A 15,625-nucleotide genomic window follows, 5' to 3' on the forward strand; every position below is an offset into this window, starting at 1 on the left:
CAAGGCGGTACATGGATGACACTTGAAGCCATGTAATTGCTGTAGGGAACCCCTTTGTGTGCACATCATGACTTTTTATGTTCATTGCTTGTACTGACAAAACAATCAGCTGAAGAGGTCTCTAGCTGGACCAAATAAATTGTTTTTTAAGTGAATTGAAAGGTAATAGTATTCACACTGAGAAAAGGAGACGTGCCATAATCTTGAGTGAGACAGGGAAATTGCAGACAACCCAGGACTTATTACCACTTAATTGAGGTTACAACTTAGGCCTTGATGTTTTGCTTATGACGTTCAGTAATTTACTTGCCAATGCTTACAACAAAAATCGGATGAATTAAAATCTGAGTTTCATGCCACTTTAGATCATGCATTGCCGCTCTGTAAACGATGCGATGCGTGTGATCTGTTCCACATTAACAGCATATTTATCGGGCTGGATATTTTATTTGTGGGGCGACAGAATGCAGGTGGGCAACATCCACAGTGCCAACTGCACATTACATACGCAGCTTTACACCATTGTATCCCAGCATCCTCTCTCCAGATGTGGAAGAAAATAAGAAATATGAAGTGTTTCATTGCTTGGGGAACCACCAACTCATTCCCATCGTCCTTCCCTGTAGCATAGGACCAGGCGACCAGCCAGAAAACAAAATGGCCGTCCCAACTGTCACTCCATACCTACTACATCAAATGGCTATGGTGCTAAAATAGTATAAACAATCCAGTCATATTTTCACCACGATGAGAATTACAACGTAATATAGGTCTGAGGTGGGTAAAATGGCACAGTAAGAAGGAAGTCGCAACGCTATATTATGCACACGTCATGCTAGTACAGATGTTGCTAGTAAGGAAGCAATAATAGCAGTTTTTTTTAATTATTCACAAGGGTTATGACCAGCTGAAAAGGTACATCATTTGGCCCTGCTCGTGCCATGTACCCGTGGGCAAGCACAAAAGAAGCACATTCTCGAGTGACAATTATCCCCGTTTAACCAGCCATTGTCTTTGGACGTGGGACACTGCATGCCGCGTTTTCATTCCGATGGAGGCGTAGCGTAGGCCTGTAGGCACCTAGAAGTTGCTGACAACGCTTGGCTTGCTGGGAGGACTCGACAGTGCAATTTGTGTATGCTCAGAATATTTCACATTTGTGCCCTTTAACTATTCCAGAGTCTGGAAAACGCAGAGGTTTTCTTTTCTTAGTATGAAAAACGCTTAAAAAAAAATTCTTTCCCACTAGATGTTTGACAGTTTATTAAAATGAGCTCAAATATTTTATTTTCTATGATAGAATATCTATGTTGCTATCCCGGTATCACAAACTCTATACGTTCGTCACTCTGCCCCAAATATATCATCGAAAACTGCGCTGTTCCTGCAGTCACAGTCCTCCTGTGGGTTGAACTCTCACTTCATGAGCCCAGAGAAAAACAGGGACAGATTTCAAACAATTCTGCGCAATCTAAAGGGCAAATGTTTTATACACGAGCACAATTATACACTAACGAATGCAACAATACAGTGCAATAGAAATTGCAGGAAAAGCATTAATTGAATCCTTGATTGCATGCTGCACTAGCTGGCAGGATGTGGAGCAGACAGACAAAGCCTGGGATTGGGTACAGGGTCGAACTCGAACAGAAAATAGGTCAAGGTACCAAAACTGAATTGTACCACAGCACGAAGATAGCTAAAAAGAAGTGGCACACATTTGAAAACTAGGGCATTTCTGAACCCACAACGATACGCTGCACAGGTGTTTTAGAATGTATGGGATTATATAAATTTGTGCTTGTTACAGGCAAGGTTTGCGGTATTATCAGGGAAATTGTTAGACATGGCCCTTCTTAGGGGATTTCCCTAAAACATTTTGATTTTTCTCTTCCTGGTTTTTTGCTGAATGTCTTTTTGTGGCCTCACGACTCAGGGCTCTTTCCCACTGTAATGCAATTTGAAAGCGCGCACGCCCTTCCTATCCATGCTCCGAAGTGGTGCTTACTTGTTGGTTTAGGTGTTGTACCTGCCCTGTAAAAAGGTACACCACACAGGGCAGGTGTTGCACTGGCTAATGGTGAGACACAGCACTGATTGTGCCAACCACCAGAATAGCCTTTCAAACATGTATCCAACCTGTCATTGCAGGCCGCGGAGTGCACAGTTGCACCAGTGTTCTGGTTGGCATTTGTAACTCAGTAGCCAACCCTGAGTTGGCCTTCCATTACAACTAGAGTACCCGCACGGTATGCCCTGAGGGGTGGAGCAAGTGGTAGGTAAAGGACAGGGCAGGTACATATGGGTGTTCCCTGCCAAGGTAGTGAAGAACCCCATGTGGGTTTTCCCTCCCTAGGAGGTCGGCTCTTCCCATGGGACAAGGCCGGGGTTTGCAGATTCTCTTTTAGAGGCCTTTGAGCTCTGGGCACTTTCCCACTGGAAATGCAATATGAAAGAGCATGCGCCCTACCTACACACGTTAGGAAGTCGTACTTGCATGATGTTTTTGAACATGTCTCAGCCTGCCATTGCAGACCTGTGTGCGCACTTGCACATATGATGGTTTGAAAACATGTCTTAAGGTTGCTATTGCAGGCCTGTGTGGGCTCACTTGCACCAATGGTGTTTTTTAAACATATGTTAAGTCTGCCATTGCAGGCCTGTGTGTGCACAATTGCACTTATGCTCAGGTTGGCTTTTTTAAACTAACGGCCAATCCTGAGGTGTCTTTTCACTACAACTATGACACCCCTGGGTAAGTCTTTAGAGGTGAAGCAAGTGGTAGGTGAAATGCAGGGCAGGTACACATGTGTTCCCTGCTCAGGTAGTAGAATACCCATGTGTGTTTTCAATACCTATGAAGTTTACTTTTCCCATAGGTTAACATGGGGGAATGGTTGAAACAACTTCAAGCTGCAATAGTGTCTTACGGTGGAGCAATCTCATAACGTTTGCTATCATTGGATTCACAATAACAAACCCTCTCCTGTGGTAAAGATGGATTTGTCATTAATAGCTTAGAAATGCCACTTGTAGAAAGTGGGCAATTCGTTCCTCTAACACTCTATGTGTGCCTTTTAGCTTGAATTCAGTTCGCACTGGAGGCTGAGGTAGAACATATGTGCATTCCCCAGAGACAGCTATAAATATTGAGTATGCAACTGGAACTACGGACCTCAGCCATTTGAGGCCCTGGCTAGATGGATTGAAGGGCGAGGTTTTGACACTTGGCCCCTGAGAAGCCAGATCATGGCCCCACTAAAGATTAAGATCTGCATTCCACAGCCACATGGCAGATAGGACTGAAATTAAGGGAAGACATCAGTGGTTCAAAGGGAAACCCTCTGAAGCACCCCCATTTTCAAAGGCACATTACAGTACACCTACTGGTGCCAGACTTCAGTAGGGCAGAAATTCCCTTGTGGGGATGTGGGACCGGAGATCCTGAAACTCCGTGGTGCACGCTACCAGAAGAAACTGTTGTGCACAAGGAGGATTACTGCCTTTGGAAGGGACCGTGCATCCTTCCTGAATAGTGGCTGGCCTGACTACCTGCTGCAGTGTGGCACTCTGAAGAGTGCTCTCGAAGGAGTTGTTGGCTTGCCCCCGGCTCTCTTGTGGAGGTCTCAGGGCCATCAAAGATCTTCTGAGAGGGACCCACACCGTCTATTTGTTACACCTGGAGAGCGATGCCCGCTTAAGCGTCCACATCTTTTGCTGGATCCCAACTGTTAGTGCGGCGTGAACGTGGAACTAAGAATTTTTCCTGGAGACCGGATTGCCTGGAGCCTCCAAAGTACTGCCCGCATCTAAGCAGAGTGACCCTGCATCGTGGGGCCTTAACGCGCATAAGCATCTTGTTGGTGGTGAGCAGATTCACCAGTTGCGGGACCCTGCATGGCTCTCTTTGTCGATAGTGCCCCATCTCTCTTGTGTGACACACTGACTGCATGCTCGTTGCATGCGGTGTCCGATTCACAGATTGTGACCCTCAGAGATAGGGGTGTACCTGTTGTAGTGCCTCACTCTACCTCATGGGGCACTGCTGAACCTGCACCTGTGTGTGTGACTGGCTCTGTCTGGTGCACGCTGTATCAACGTGGACCGAACATTGTGGCTCATTTACAGGGAGATATGGAATTTGCAACTTTTCGATGTGTGTGTGACCGGAATTGTCTGGTGCGACCCGTATCAACACTCACCAGACATTGTGCCTCATTTCCAGGGAGGTACAGCAGAGTGTATTCGTGTTCTGTGGTGCCTAGGTGCTACTTTGATTGCTGTGTGTTCGATAGGGTGACTCTTTTTTTCGAGAGGCCATCTCGCTTCATCCTCATTCATCGATCATTCCTTTTGTGTCCACAGTGCAACGGACCCACTGCCCTCTCCTCATCCGGCCAGATGATTTTGTGTTGCCAGGTAGTACTGCCCGGATCAGGCCTGGGTGGTGAGAGTGATTGACTGGACTAAGGATAGCTTCCAAGAGTGATTGGAAGCAGGTTATGAGAGTCCCCCATGCTTCGCAGAACTGGGTTGGTGTCGGAAGGCACAGTGTGGAACCCCTTGATTGAATAACTATATCCCTCAGCCCGCATCTATTCTACATATCGTGGGTGAACTTCCCGAGTAGTACCTAAACCCTCATATGTCGATTGCCGCTGAATTAGCATTGCTACCTACCCCACCATCTTCCCTGGGATCCTGATTAAGTGGGACTTCGGGCGCGTCGGCCTAGTATCGGGGGAAGGTTTTCTTGATCTCCAGCCGTGGATGTAGGGTACTCAGGGTTAGCTGAATGGTAAAGGAGGGCTTGGGTCCCAGGGTCTGCAGGTGCATTATCAACTGACCTACTGGATATCAGTGCACCGCAATGCGGTGCTGTGTGTGCATGTGCGTGTGCTTCATACGGACCAGCCTGATATCTGTGGCACCTACTTATCAGTGCTGTGTGAGAGTGTATGGGAGTTACTGTCTATTATTAATTACACTGCACGGGGGTGTTGCTTTACATGTTGATTCCTTCCCAAAAGAATACTATGTTTGACATTGGTTGTACCCTTGCGGCCTTGGCCCACAATGCTGGGTAAAAGTGTTGTAATTATCTGTGTGTACACATTTCTGATATCATTGTGATCTGGGGTGCACTCTATAACTGTGGGGTATTAAATTATAATAATTGCCGGGGTGGGCCTTGTTCTGGCGTTCTGCATTGCATAAGGGTGCGGGGGGAGGGGGGGGTAAAGTAGCATCTTTCCCAAGTGTACATATTACCGATGTCATTTTAACATGGTTGGGCCTAGTACTGCTACAGATATTTCCAAAGGTGATTAATGCCCAGAAATATAGGATGTTCATGTTGTGTTAATTACGGTGTGTTGAATACAAACTTTATATACATAGATCACGTGTAAAGTCTCTTTTGTGATGCTAATTGTATTTGTTATGTGAGAGTGCTGTCACAATGCTTTACACATTGCCTCAGTGATATGCCGGACTGCTCAGTGCCAAGCTACCAGTGATGTGTGCAGGTTATACAGTGAGTGTAATCACCCACCCTGACAGGAGTGGTAGGTTCTGCCTGGCTAGCGCCGTGCCTCAGCCAACCAGAATGTGTCAGTTCTAACAGAAATCAACAATAAAAAAACGGCCCATCTGACCATAAAACAAGCTCATAAACAGCCAAACACTGGCCAACACACTGACCTGTAAGACCAGCCCTTCGGGCAATGTCAGACTTCCCTATAGGTCTATCCGACTGTGCTCAAAAACAAGAACACATTTCATTCAGCCTTGCCTTCTATTGAAACGCTTCAAGGGTTTCAAAACTGGACTACAGATATTATTCCCTTGTCTCCTCAGGTCTTTTTCCTCATGTAATCTACATATTTTTGTGCCACGGATTGGTGACCTAGAGTGGAGCTCTTTGGTCTGGAGGGGCACACCATGTGCATGAGGTCCCATGTGCATCAACACCACTCACCCCATTTCCTCCAACAACCTAGACCAGTACAGCAGAAACTTCAACAACTGGATCACCAAGTGCGCAGACAGAGTAGTTCCCACAGAAGGTCCACCAAACAGGACAGGTGATACACTGAAGACCTCAGAACCGCTAAACTACTGTAAACAACTGGAAAGGAGATAGCGCACCAGCAAGGACACAGCGTCAAGACTGCCTTCATGACAGCCTCAACCGCTACCTGAGACAGTTGAGAAAAATCGAAGAAAATGGGCTTGGCCTCACGCATCGAATCTATCAAACTCCATTTGTATAGTGCACAGCTGCTTCAGTGCAGATAAGATAAGAGGGGGCTAGCTTTTCTTAAAAAAAAAAAAGGTAAGAAAAAAAAAAAAAGGTTTTCTTTTCTTTCTTTTAAGTCGAGATAGAGCCAGTTCTAAGCAGGTTCACTGGGAGTGCATTTCACAGCTTGGCTCCCAAGACTGTGAATGATCTCCCTCCTTGTCTTGCCATGGCAAATTTAGGGACAGGCAGCAATAGGAGATTGTTTTAACTGAGCTATCTACATTGCCTATATGGACGCAGTTTATTTCGCAGATAGGTAGCACCCTGATCGGAAAAATCTCTGAATGCTAGTGTTAGAGCTTTAAATTTGATGCCGAAGTTCAAGCCCGCCAGGTGCCAAGCCTGCCAGGCACTAAGGTGCTCTGCTTTTGAGCATTTCAGATCATCAATATGCACATTAAAATCCCTAAGAACACTGAAATACGCATACTGCAGGGGAAGTTGGACAATGGTGTCAAATAGTTGGGGAATACCATTCTTTGAGCAATCCGGGGGTTTATACAACAGAATACCTGATAACGAAAAAGAAGGAGCTAATTTAAAACTGAAAATAAGACCCTTAGTACTCTCTATTTGCCAAAAAGGGGTAGAAATGCACTCAAAAGTAACCCTGTACTGCACCTATGCCTTGGTCCATGTGAAGTCATTGCGTTAGAAGGCAAAGCATCCATCATCAAGCTGGCGATCCAAGAAATGGATCACATGGTGATCAACCTGGTATTTGGAAATCCAATAATTAATATTATTCAGCAACACTTAAAAAAAAGAAACTTTGCTGTACATTCTTAGACATATACTGTTTGGTGCCATAGATATAGTGTTATCTAACCATTCATTTTTCTATAGATTGTGAGTTTTCTACATCAAGGCATTTTGATAAAGTAGGGGTTTTGCTTTCAGGATTTCTACGGTTAAAATAGCAAATGCACAACAATTTATATAACCACTACCATTTTGTTGCAGCGCCCAGGAAAACATATCATTAAATGGAATCAATAGTTCAGAATTTTTTTAGAATTACATGGTTGCTATTAATGCTACGAAATTTGATGCTTTAAGGAAATACCACTTATTTTATCATTTAGGCCATGGGGAACAGCAAGTGTATGCCCATTTGCCGAAAGTTGATGCACCACAAGGCCATTTTGGTGTATGGGATGAGTACTGTGTAATTTAACATATTTATAAAAACAGTACTCAGGGCAACCAAGCATGCTGGAGAAGCATAATTTTGTCAAGCGCAATCAGAGCTGTGAGGAAAGTGTGGAAGAATATATCACTGAGTTGAGGATTCTAGCAGCCACTTGTAAATATGAAAGCAGAGTGGACATCTATATTGCAGATCAATTTGTTATCAATTGCTTTTTGAAGAAAATCTCAGAAAGACTATGAATTTGTAGAACTCCTGCTTTGATTGACGTAATCAGTATTGCAAAAGGCACTGAGTGATCTATGCTTTCATTCAAAGCTCTCGCTTCAGAAAACGGAACTTAACCTTTGTTTCACTTCAAGATTCAATGCCTGTGTGTGCTGTGACCACTAAAGATAAAAAGTACAAAGGCAATGTTAGAAGAAACATTAGAGCCTACTGTAGGTGTGGTTCAAATGGACATGCAGGTGATAATTCAAAGTGCCTGGCAAGATGAAATACATGTAAGGAAACTGGACATTATCAAGCAATGTGAACATATTCAAGATTTAATGTGAAAATAAGCAAGGTGAATTTAACTGAACAGAACAAACTCAACTATGTGGTGTTAATGATAGGCTCAGCGGGAGAGTCGGTAATATCAAAATGAGCAAAAGGTACAATTTGTTTGCTTTTATGGGTGATGCCAACATTGAGGTAAGGACCGATTTAGGATTACTCATTACATTTTTAACAAAAGTGACATTTGTTTGTCTGGAATTGCCAAGTTTGGACATCAATCCAAAAGCTTACATCATGGGTGCTGGTGAAGTCTACAGATCATAGAAGCTAAATGGAAATGTGTTTTGTGTGCTACTAAATTCCCATGGGAAGCAGGCTTTGAACATAGTGCTTGATGAGAGGGAGCACAACAGCTCTTTGTTAGCTGTGTGTACCGGCTGATTTGCTAGTATTGCAAAAGGAGAGCTGCATGTGTGTGTGTGGGGGGGGTGGGGGTAAGAGGGGGTGGTGGTGTGAGGAGAAACTTCTGATCGGTATTTCTAACTACAGGTTCTACAACTTTAGAATATCCCGTGCCAGATTGGATTCGAATATTTTTCCTAGCAGTGTTCCCATGCACAGGTAAAAGGTACTATGCAGATTTGTGGTGACCCCAAAGAGATGGCGTGAAGCAGCATATAAGCTCCACCCCTGCGCAATGATGCCAGTTTCCTTCTTTCCGTGCCTTCAGACGTACCTGGAGTCCTAACTTAGTATATCTACTGATGATTTTGAAGTCAGTGGAACAGCACGTTACAAAATAATTTCTCCACCGACAATGGCAGCCATCAAGCCATGCAGAGACTGCAAGCCGCAGATGTCGGCTACAGGCCCATATAAGGCATGTCTTTGGTACCTGGGCTCCGGTCACAATTCCAAGTTGTGTGCAAGTGTACACTCAGGCACCTGAAGACCGAAACCGGGAAGTGAATCGCCTAACACAAGAGGAGGTTGAAGTACAGGTCCCACTCCTGCTTCAAGTTGCGGCTTGGTCTTGATCATGAGGCCATTACAATGAGAGGTTTACTTTCCACTAGAAGTCTTCTGGTAAGTCAAAATCAATGTTAAAGCACACACATAAAAAGACGAAGCAGGACTCTACCCCAATCCCGCCACTTAAAATCCCTAGAGACGCCAGTATCTGCTCTCATTCCACAGTTGGTCCTGAGGTGCCCAGAGTTTTTCTTCAAGAAGCTGTGCAGCAAAATGTAGGTGCAATTCCAGCTCCCTATGGCACGCCTTTGGGCCCAAAGGAGCTGAAGGGGAGTCCAGTCGGAATAAGCCAGCATCTGCCCTCGCTGCCTTCTACCCCCTCAAGACATGATACTGCTCACCTTACCAACTTCAGTACAGACTTCAACACCAGCACTGAAGTCCAGGCATGCTCCTTCAACACCGGTGCCATTAGAAGCCCTGGTACCAGCAGCCGCCTGACTTAGATAGGTCATGGTACAAAAGTGCAACTGGTTTTCATGCAGCCAGACTTTATTCCAAAATTTATGCTTGGAGATCACTATCGGCAGAGACCCCATTCTCCTTTTGGCCCTGATTCGGACCAGTACAGGAGACAGATATTGCCCCACAGGACACTGATGGTGTTGAGAGAGAAACATTTTCTCTTCAGCTTACGCTGGTGATGTTCTGTGTCTAGATCTGCAAATGCCAGGCCCCTGGCTGCTACAGTCGTGTTTATATGGGGCCCGCTCACCCAGTTCCATGGCAGTACAAAGCCCTCACAGAACGGCACGACACCATCTACTGGCATGCAGGGGCACTGATGAAAGAACTCTCCTGCTCTGGTCTGACGTTGGGGGATATTCTGAGTTTGAGGACTCTACAGTTAGATTCTACTAAAAACATCGTTACCAAAGGTAAGTAATATGTTCGTCTTTGAGATCATGGGGCTATGCAGGTCTCTTTCAGGATATAAAGTTCCTCGTGAAGTAAATCATAGCAACGAGCACCGTTTGCAGTATAATACAACCACAACATAGTCTAAAATATTTAGTGATAACAGTTAATGGTAGGTTTAGAGGTATTTATTATTATTCTGAACAAAGTAATTCGGAGCAAATTGAAACAAACCTCTTCAAAAGTCCATCACTCACCTGTAACCTGCTGATGCTCTGATTGGCTGATTTAATCTCTTCTGCTAGGGACTCCTTCGCCTTATCCGCGATAGTTAGTCGTTTGGCAAGTGCACGACACTAACAAGTAAGACAAATTGAATTAATCCAAGCAAAAGTACATGCTCATTTACATTAAATTGTGAAAAGTGTAATTATAAAGCAATACATTTACAAACACTAGTTTAGAAAAAGGGAAAACATTTTTTAATGGTTTGCATTTACGTTAAAAAACAACTACATCAAAAATGTCAGCATTTCTAATAAACCGTATTCTAGAAGTTTCAACAACACAAACAGAGGTGCTTTTTGGAGTAACACTGGAAGCCCATTTCTGCCAGTGAGAAGGATATAAAAATGAATATAGTCAAAGGTTATCAGAAATTAGACTAATAAAGCATTCTACATCAGCTGAAATATATAGCTAGGTTCCAAATAGAATGCTCGCATTCTTTGGTCTTGATCAAATTTTGTCGATGTAGGCTGCCAGTCATGATACATTGTGTGGCTAACTACTTACACCAAACATCCATCAACTTTCTATTTATTTAGTTAAGCACTTTTAAAAACAGAACTTCCATTTAAACTTGCCCACCTTACTGGATATTATTATTGTATAAGGCTTGTATCATAAAATTATTATAAAAGAAGAACTGTACTCAGAATCGTGCTGACGGTTATTAGAATTGTTCTTTTTGTAATAGTAATAATATTAAGTATAAAAGTTTTAATGCCCTTCAAAGCAGTCCCAATCAAGGATGAAGAACCTTCTACGATAAGCAATATATCGGTTTCCTACAACCTTGTGGGTTGTGAGATAAAAAGTGTTCTTCTGCTTATGGAATCCTCTCAATGCACAACACTATTTCCAAAACTGGTATAATAGGTGTGTGTTTGTTTGATATAAAGGAAGGTCTTGTATCTTTCATTTGTTAAATCAAACAAAGTAATCATAGTCGTAAAAGCTATTTTAAGCACTTATTAATAAGGACCCTCAGTCTAAATGTGGCATCTGCATGGAAATAAAGAGAATTTATTTAGGTGTACATTTAAGATCAAGGTGCAGATCTGTAAATCTCTAGAAAAGATTTGTGTCTGGGACACGAGTCACAGCCCATAATGCAGGAGCAGACACAAAAACCAATAAATGTCCACATCAATATTACATGGAGCACCCAAAAGACCCCGAGATAAGTTTGTAGAATAGTTGGAGGAATTGAAAGACAGACACTTTGTGATCACCGCACGAGCTTTGCTCTGATTTAACACACAGTCAGCTACTGTTCTATATATCTCCATGTCATTCACTCTTGGATACAAGAACTACTTTGTGTACATTTGTAGTCAAAAGGGAAGATTTCATGGAGTTTGGTCTGCAAACGGTGCACCCTGGACCCGTAATTCTGTATATGCATTGTAACATTTGGAGCTAATCAGTTGTAGCACCAAAGGATGACTCTCCGCTAGACTCCTCAAAAGGTTTTGCTAAAACGGACTAGAAGCTCTTAGGCATGCTTGAGCTCCTTATACTTTTAGACAGTGCATCTGGAAGGCTTCATATCATCACTGACGGGATTGAGGTGAAGTGTCAGGTTTAGATAAAGTTTCTCCACAATCCTTGTCACTTAAGCTGCTGGTTACCAGTCTCTTAACTTTACGCAGGACTTCCAAACAGTGCATGACCTAGGTGGGCTTGGGAAGCCATGCATGCTAGATCAACCTGTGGGTGGGGGGGTCTCAGAATTAATTATGTACTTCCTGGGACACCACACTTGAGAAACTTACCTTCTTTCGAATAGGTCTAGGCAACTTCAAGATACCAAAATGATTAGTTATTGAGAATCTTTTCTCTGCTTTGCTCCTTACTCTTCTACAAAGAACATTATATTACTCCCCACAGACTTCTGTTGGCGTATCCTGGAGCGTATTAACAGGCATTAACACCCATGACTGACGTAAAACAGTGGTTACGGCGCAGGCCCTGTCCAGACTGGACTACAGCAATGCTTTATATGCAGGGATTCAAGCCCAACACCTAACTGAACTTCAGCGTCTCCAGAACGCAGCAGAAAGGCTAGTGCTGGACATTTCCAGATTCAAACCAGTCTCCCATAGACTAAGGGACCTCCACTGGTTACCGGTGGACAAAATAATAATGTTTAAGTCTCTGTGTCTGGCATATAAGGCTTCCTGGCTCAGGACCTCAGTTCTTGAGAACACACCTGAAATGGTATGTACCAGCAAGAAGTTTAAGATCCACTCACGCAAAATTGCTACAAGTACCCAAGTTCAAGCAGGTGAGGTGGGGAGAGAGAAGCTTCCTGTGGAGGACAGCCAAGTTATGGAACCTCCTCCCTATCACAATAAAAAGCTGTCCTTTAGAAAGGCAGTAAAAACCTGGCTCTATCCCTGATAAGCCAGGATCTCACCTCCGCAACAATCTGAAGCGCATTGAACAGCAGTGTCAAGACGCCTTCGGGCAATCGCGCGCTTTAGAAGTATACAAATCAAATCAATCAATCAAATCAAATCAAGTGAGGTCTATCCATAAGGAGGCAAGAAAAGCCTGAATTATTAACTAAAACCAAGGGCAGAAGGAGCAAGTTACTTACCTCTGGTAACACTTTTTATGGTAGATAGTCTATCTAGCTGTTGAGTTTTAACTTTGGGAATTACTACCCCAGGCATCAGCCTGGAACCGGAAACTCAAAAACAGTATTTCTGCTCGCTGGTAGGTGGAGTGCGGGGCTCTGAACCAAGATTGTTCCACTCTGTAAGTGATGTGCGGGGTCGCATATAAGCATCATCCAGGTGCCTGGATGTCAGTTGCTTTCGGAGGCTCTTCAACACCCTCAGATGCAGCGTCTATGAGCAAATTGGTCCGACCAGTGTGCAGATCTCTAGATTGGTACATGTTTAGTTGGAAAAGAGTCAATTGCGCAGAACAAGGAGGTTAGAGGGTGATGAGGAATCTGCAGGTAGACAGACTAGCGGCCAGAAAGGGTGTTACAGAAGGTAAGTTACTTGTTCTCCTGATGGATACTTCTAAGCACAGATTCCTCACTTTGTGAATAGATACCAAATCAGTACCTCCCAGGTGGAGAATCTGTAGAATGCTCAGACCAAAAAGTCTTGCAGGACCGAATGGGCAAAATGCATATCTCTTCGAACAGAACTGTCAAGGCAATAGCACTTCATGAATGTGTGCAAAGATGCCCACATAGCAGACTGACAGAAATCCAGGACAGGCACTCTGCTTGCCAGCCCAGTAATAGCAGCCTTGCATGAGTAGAATGTAGCATCAGTCCTTCAGTTGGTGGCTTCTAAACTGCACGTTGCAGATTTCAATGCAAAGCACTATCCACCTAGAGATGGTTCTTTTCCACACTGCCTAGCCCTTCTTAGCTCCTGAGAAGCCTACGAATAGTTGATTGTCCACTTAATGGTCCATGAAATGAAATGAAAACAGATTTATAAAGCGCAACTAAGCCCAATGGGCGTCAAGGCGCCTAACCAAAAAGAAGCTAGCTGGTGCAAATAAGCTCTATTACTGGTAGGCCTTGATAAAGAACCAAGTTTTGAGCGCTTTTTTAAAAAGGGACAGGGACGGTAGGGCTTTAATCTCCAATGGCAGTGAGTTCCACAACCTGGGGGCAACAGTGGAAAATGCTCTGCTGCCCCAACGAACCTTCCTAACACGGGGAACCACCAACAGATTCTTCTCCGATGATCTGAGGGTTCTACTGGGCACATGGCGAGTTAGCAGGGAACCCAAGGGGTTTAGAGAATCAGTTGCGAGAGCTCTAAAGGCCAGACACAAGATCTTAAAAGAAATCCTCTGTTGTATAGGAAGCCAATGCAAGCTCTTTCTGGCCATTGTAGCAGAGGATGCTTTAGGTAGGGCTAGGACAAATCGAGCGGCCGCGTTATGAACAACCTGAAGACGCTGAATGAGTCCCTTGTTGGAGTCTGCATAGAGTGCGTTGCAGTAATCCAACCTGGAACCCACTAGTGCCACCACAGTCTGCTTACGTGCTTGGGGAGAAAGATAGTGCAAGATTCTTTTAAGAATCTTGATGACTGCCCAGCAGGTGGCCACTGTTCGATTGACCTGTAGAGTCATGGACAATGATGTGTCAAATATAACGCCGAGATTTCTGGCCGATTGGGAGGGAGATGGACAAGATCCCAAAGATGAAGGCCACCACTCACTAGACCAGATGTCCTGGTCCTTGCCAAAGACCAGGATCTCTGTTTTATCGCCATTCAACTTTAGGGAATTTTGGATCATCCAGTCCGAGACTGTCTGCATACAAGTCCTAAAGTTGACGGCGGAAGTGGTGACAGAATGAGCCAAGGACACCATGATTTGGGTGTCAGAAGGAGTATGACACGACCTCCATCCCCTGCGATTTTACTAACCTCGCAAGGGGAGCCACATAGATGTTGAATAGGGTCGGACTCAAGGCCGACCCCTGTGGCACCCCATACTGCAAGGATTTGGCAGGGGAGAGGAACTCTCCGAGCATGACTCTCTGCTCTCTCTGATGTAAAAAAGAGTGCAGAAGGCTCAGAGCCGAGCCCGCAATTCCTGCCTCCCTCAGACGCGATGTTAACGTAGAGGGAGACAGGGTATCAAACGCTGCTGTGAGGTCAAGTAATACCAACACAGTGGTTTGGCCCGAATCCACCTTCAGACGGATGTTATTCACGACCATAGTGAGTGCAGATTCCGTACTATGGGCCCTTCTGAATCCATGCTGGGAACTATCTAGGAACCCAGAGGAATCCAGAAATGTCGATAGATGTGAATTCAGGTGTGATTCGAGCATCTTTGCGGGGGCAGGCAACAGGGAAATAGGCCTAAAATTCTTAAGCTGTTCTGGGTCCAGGGTGGGTTTCTTCAGAAGGGGCTTCACTATGGCCTTCTTCCATAACGAAGGGAAGATACCTTGATCCAAGGCACCATTCATTACTTCAAGAAGAGGCGGCAGAAGAGTGTGCCTACACTCTTTCAGAGTCTTCAGAGGACGGGGGTCCAAAGGTGAGGCCGACTTTATTCGATCCAACAGGAGATCGAGTCCCTCCAGGGAAAGCGGCGGAAAATAAGAGAGGATCTTGGCGGGGTCTCTCGACCAGGACTCTAGCTTAGCTAGGGTTTGAGAGGAAGAGTCCCCCAAGGAATCCCTCTGAGTCTCAAAGGCAACGTATATATCCTCAATTTCTTTTATGAAAAAACTCAGAGATATTGTTGCATAGCTCCTGTGAGCCCACAACCGGATCAGGCAATTGGAGGGAACAAAGAGAATCAACGATTTTAAAAAGTTCTCTAGACGAAGTAAGGGAGGTAGTGAGGGTTGAGAAGAATTCCTGTTTTTCCTTGATTACCCTGGCCTTATATTCTCTCAACAGGCGCTTATGTGCGTCTCTTTCTATGGGGTCCCACACCTTCCTCCATCTTCTCTCCTGTCTTCTACAGCTCTGTCTCAAAAGTCTTAACGGCTC

The 15,625-nt window shown here is 44.5% G+C and overlaps 1 protein-coding gene across 2 annotated transcripts in view; it reads right to left on the minus strand.

The window, feature by feature from the left end:
• PPP1R21 (protein phosphatase 1 regulatory subunit 21) overlaps window positions 1–15,625 on the minus strand; it is a 374,265-nt gene that overhangs the window by 56,427 nt on the left and 302,213 nt on the right. For both annotated transcript variants that reach the window (XM_078649644.1, XM_078649645.1), the window contains one exon: window positions 10,103–10,201. In XM_078649644.1, coding sequence (XP_078505770.1) covers window positions 10,103–10,201 — 99 coding nt within the window. The remainder of the gene's footprint in view (window positions 1–10,102; window positions 10,202–15,625) is intronic.

Source organism: Lissotriton helveticus, chromosome 6 (assembly GCF_964261635.1).
Source record: "Lissotriton helveticus chromosome 6, aLisHel1.1, whole genome shotgun sequence".
NCBI lineage: Eukaryota > Metazoa > Chordata > Amphibia > Caudata > Salamandridae > Lissotriton > Lissotriton helveticus.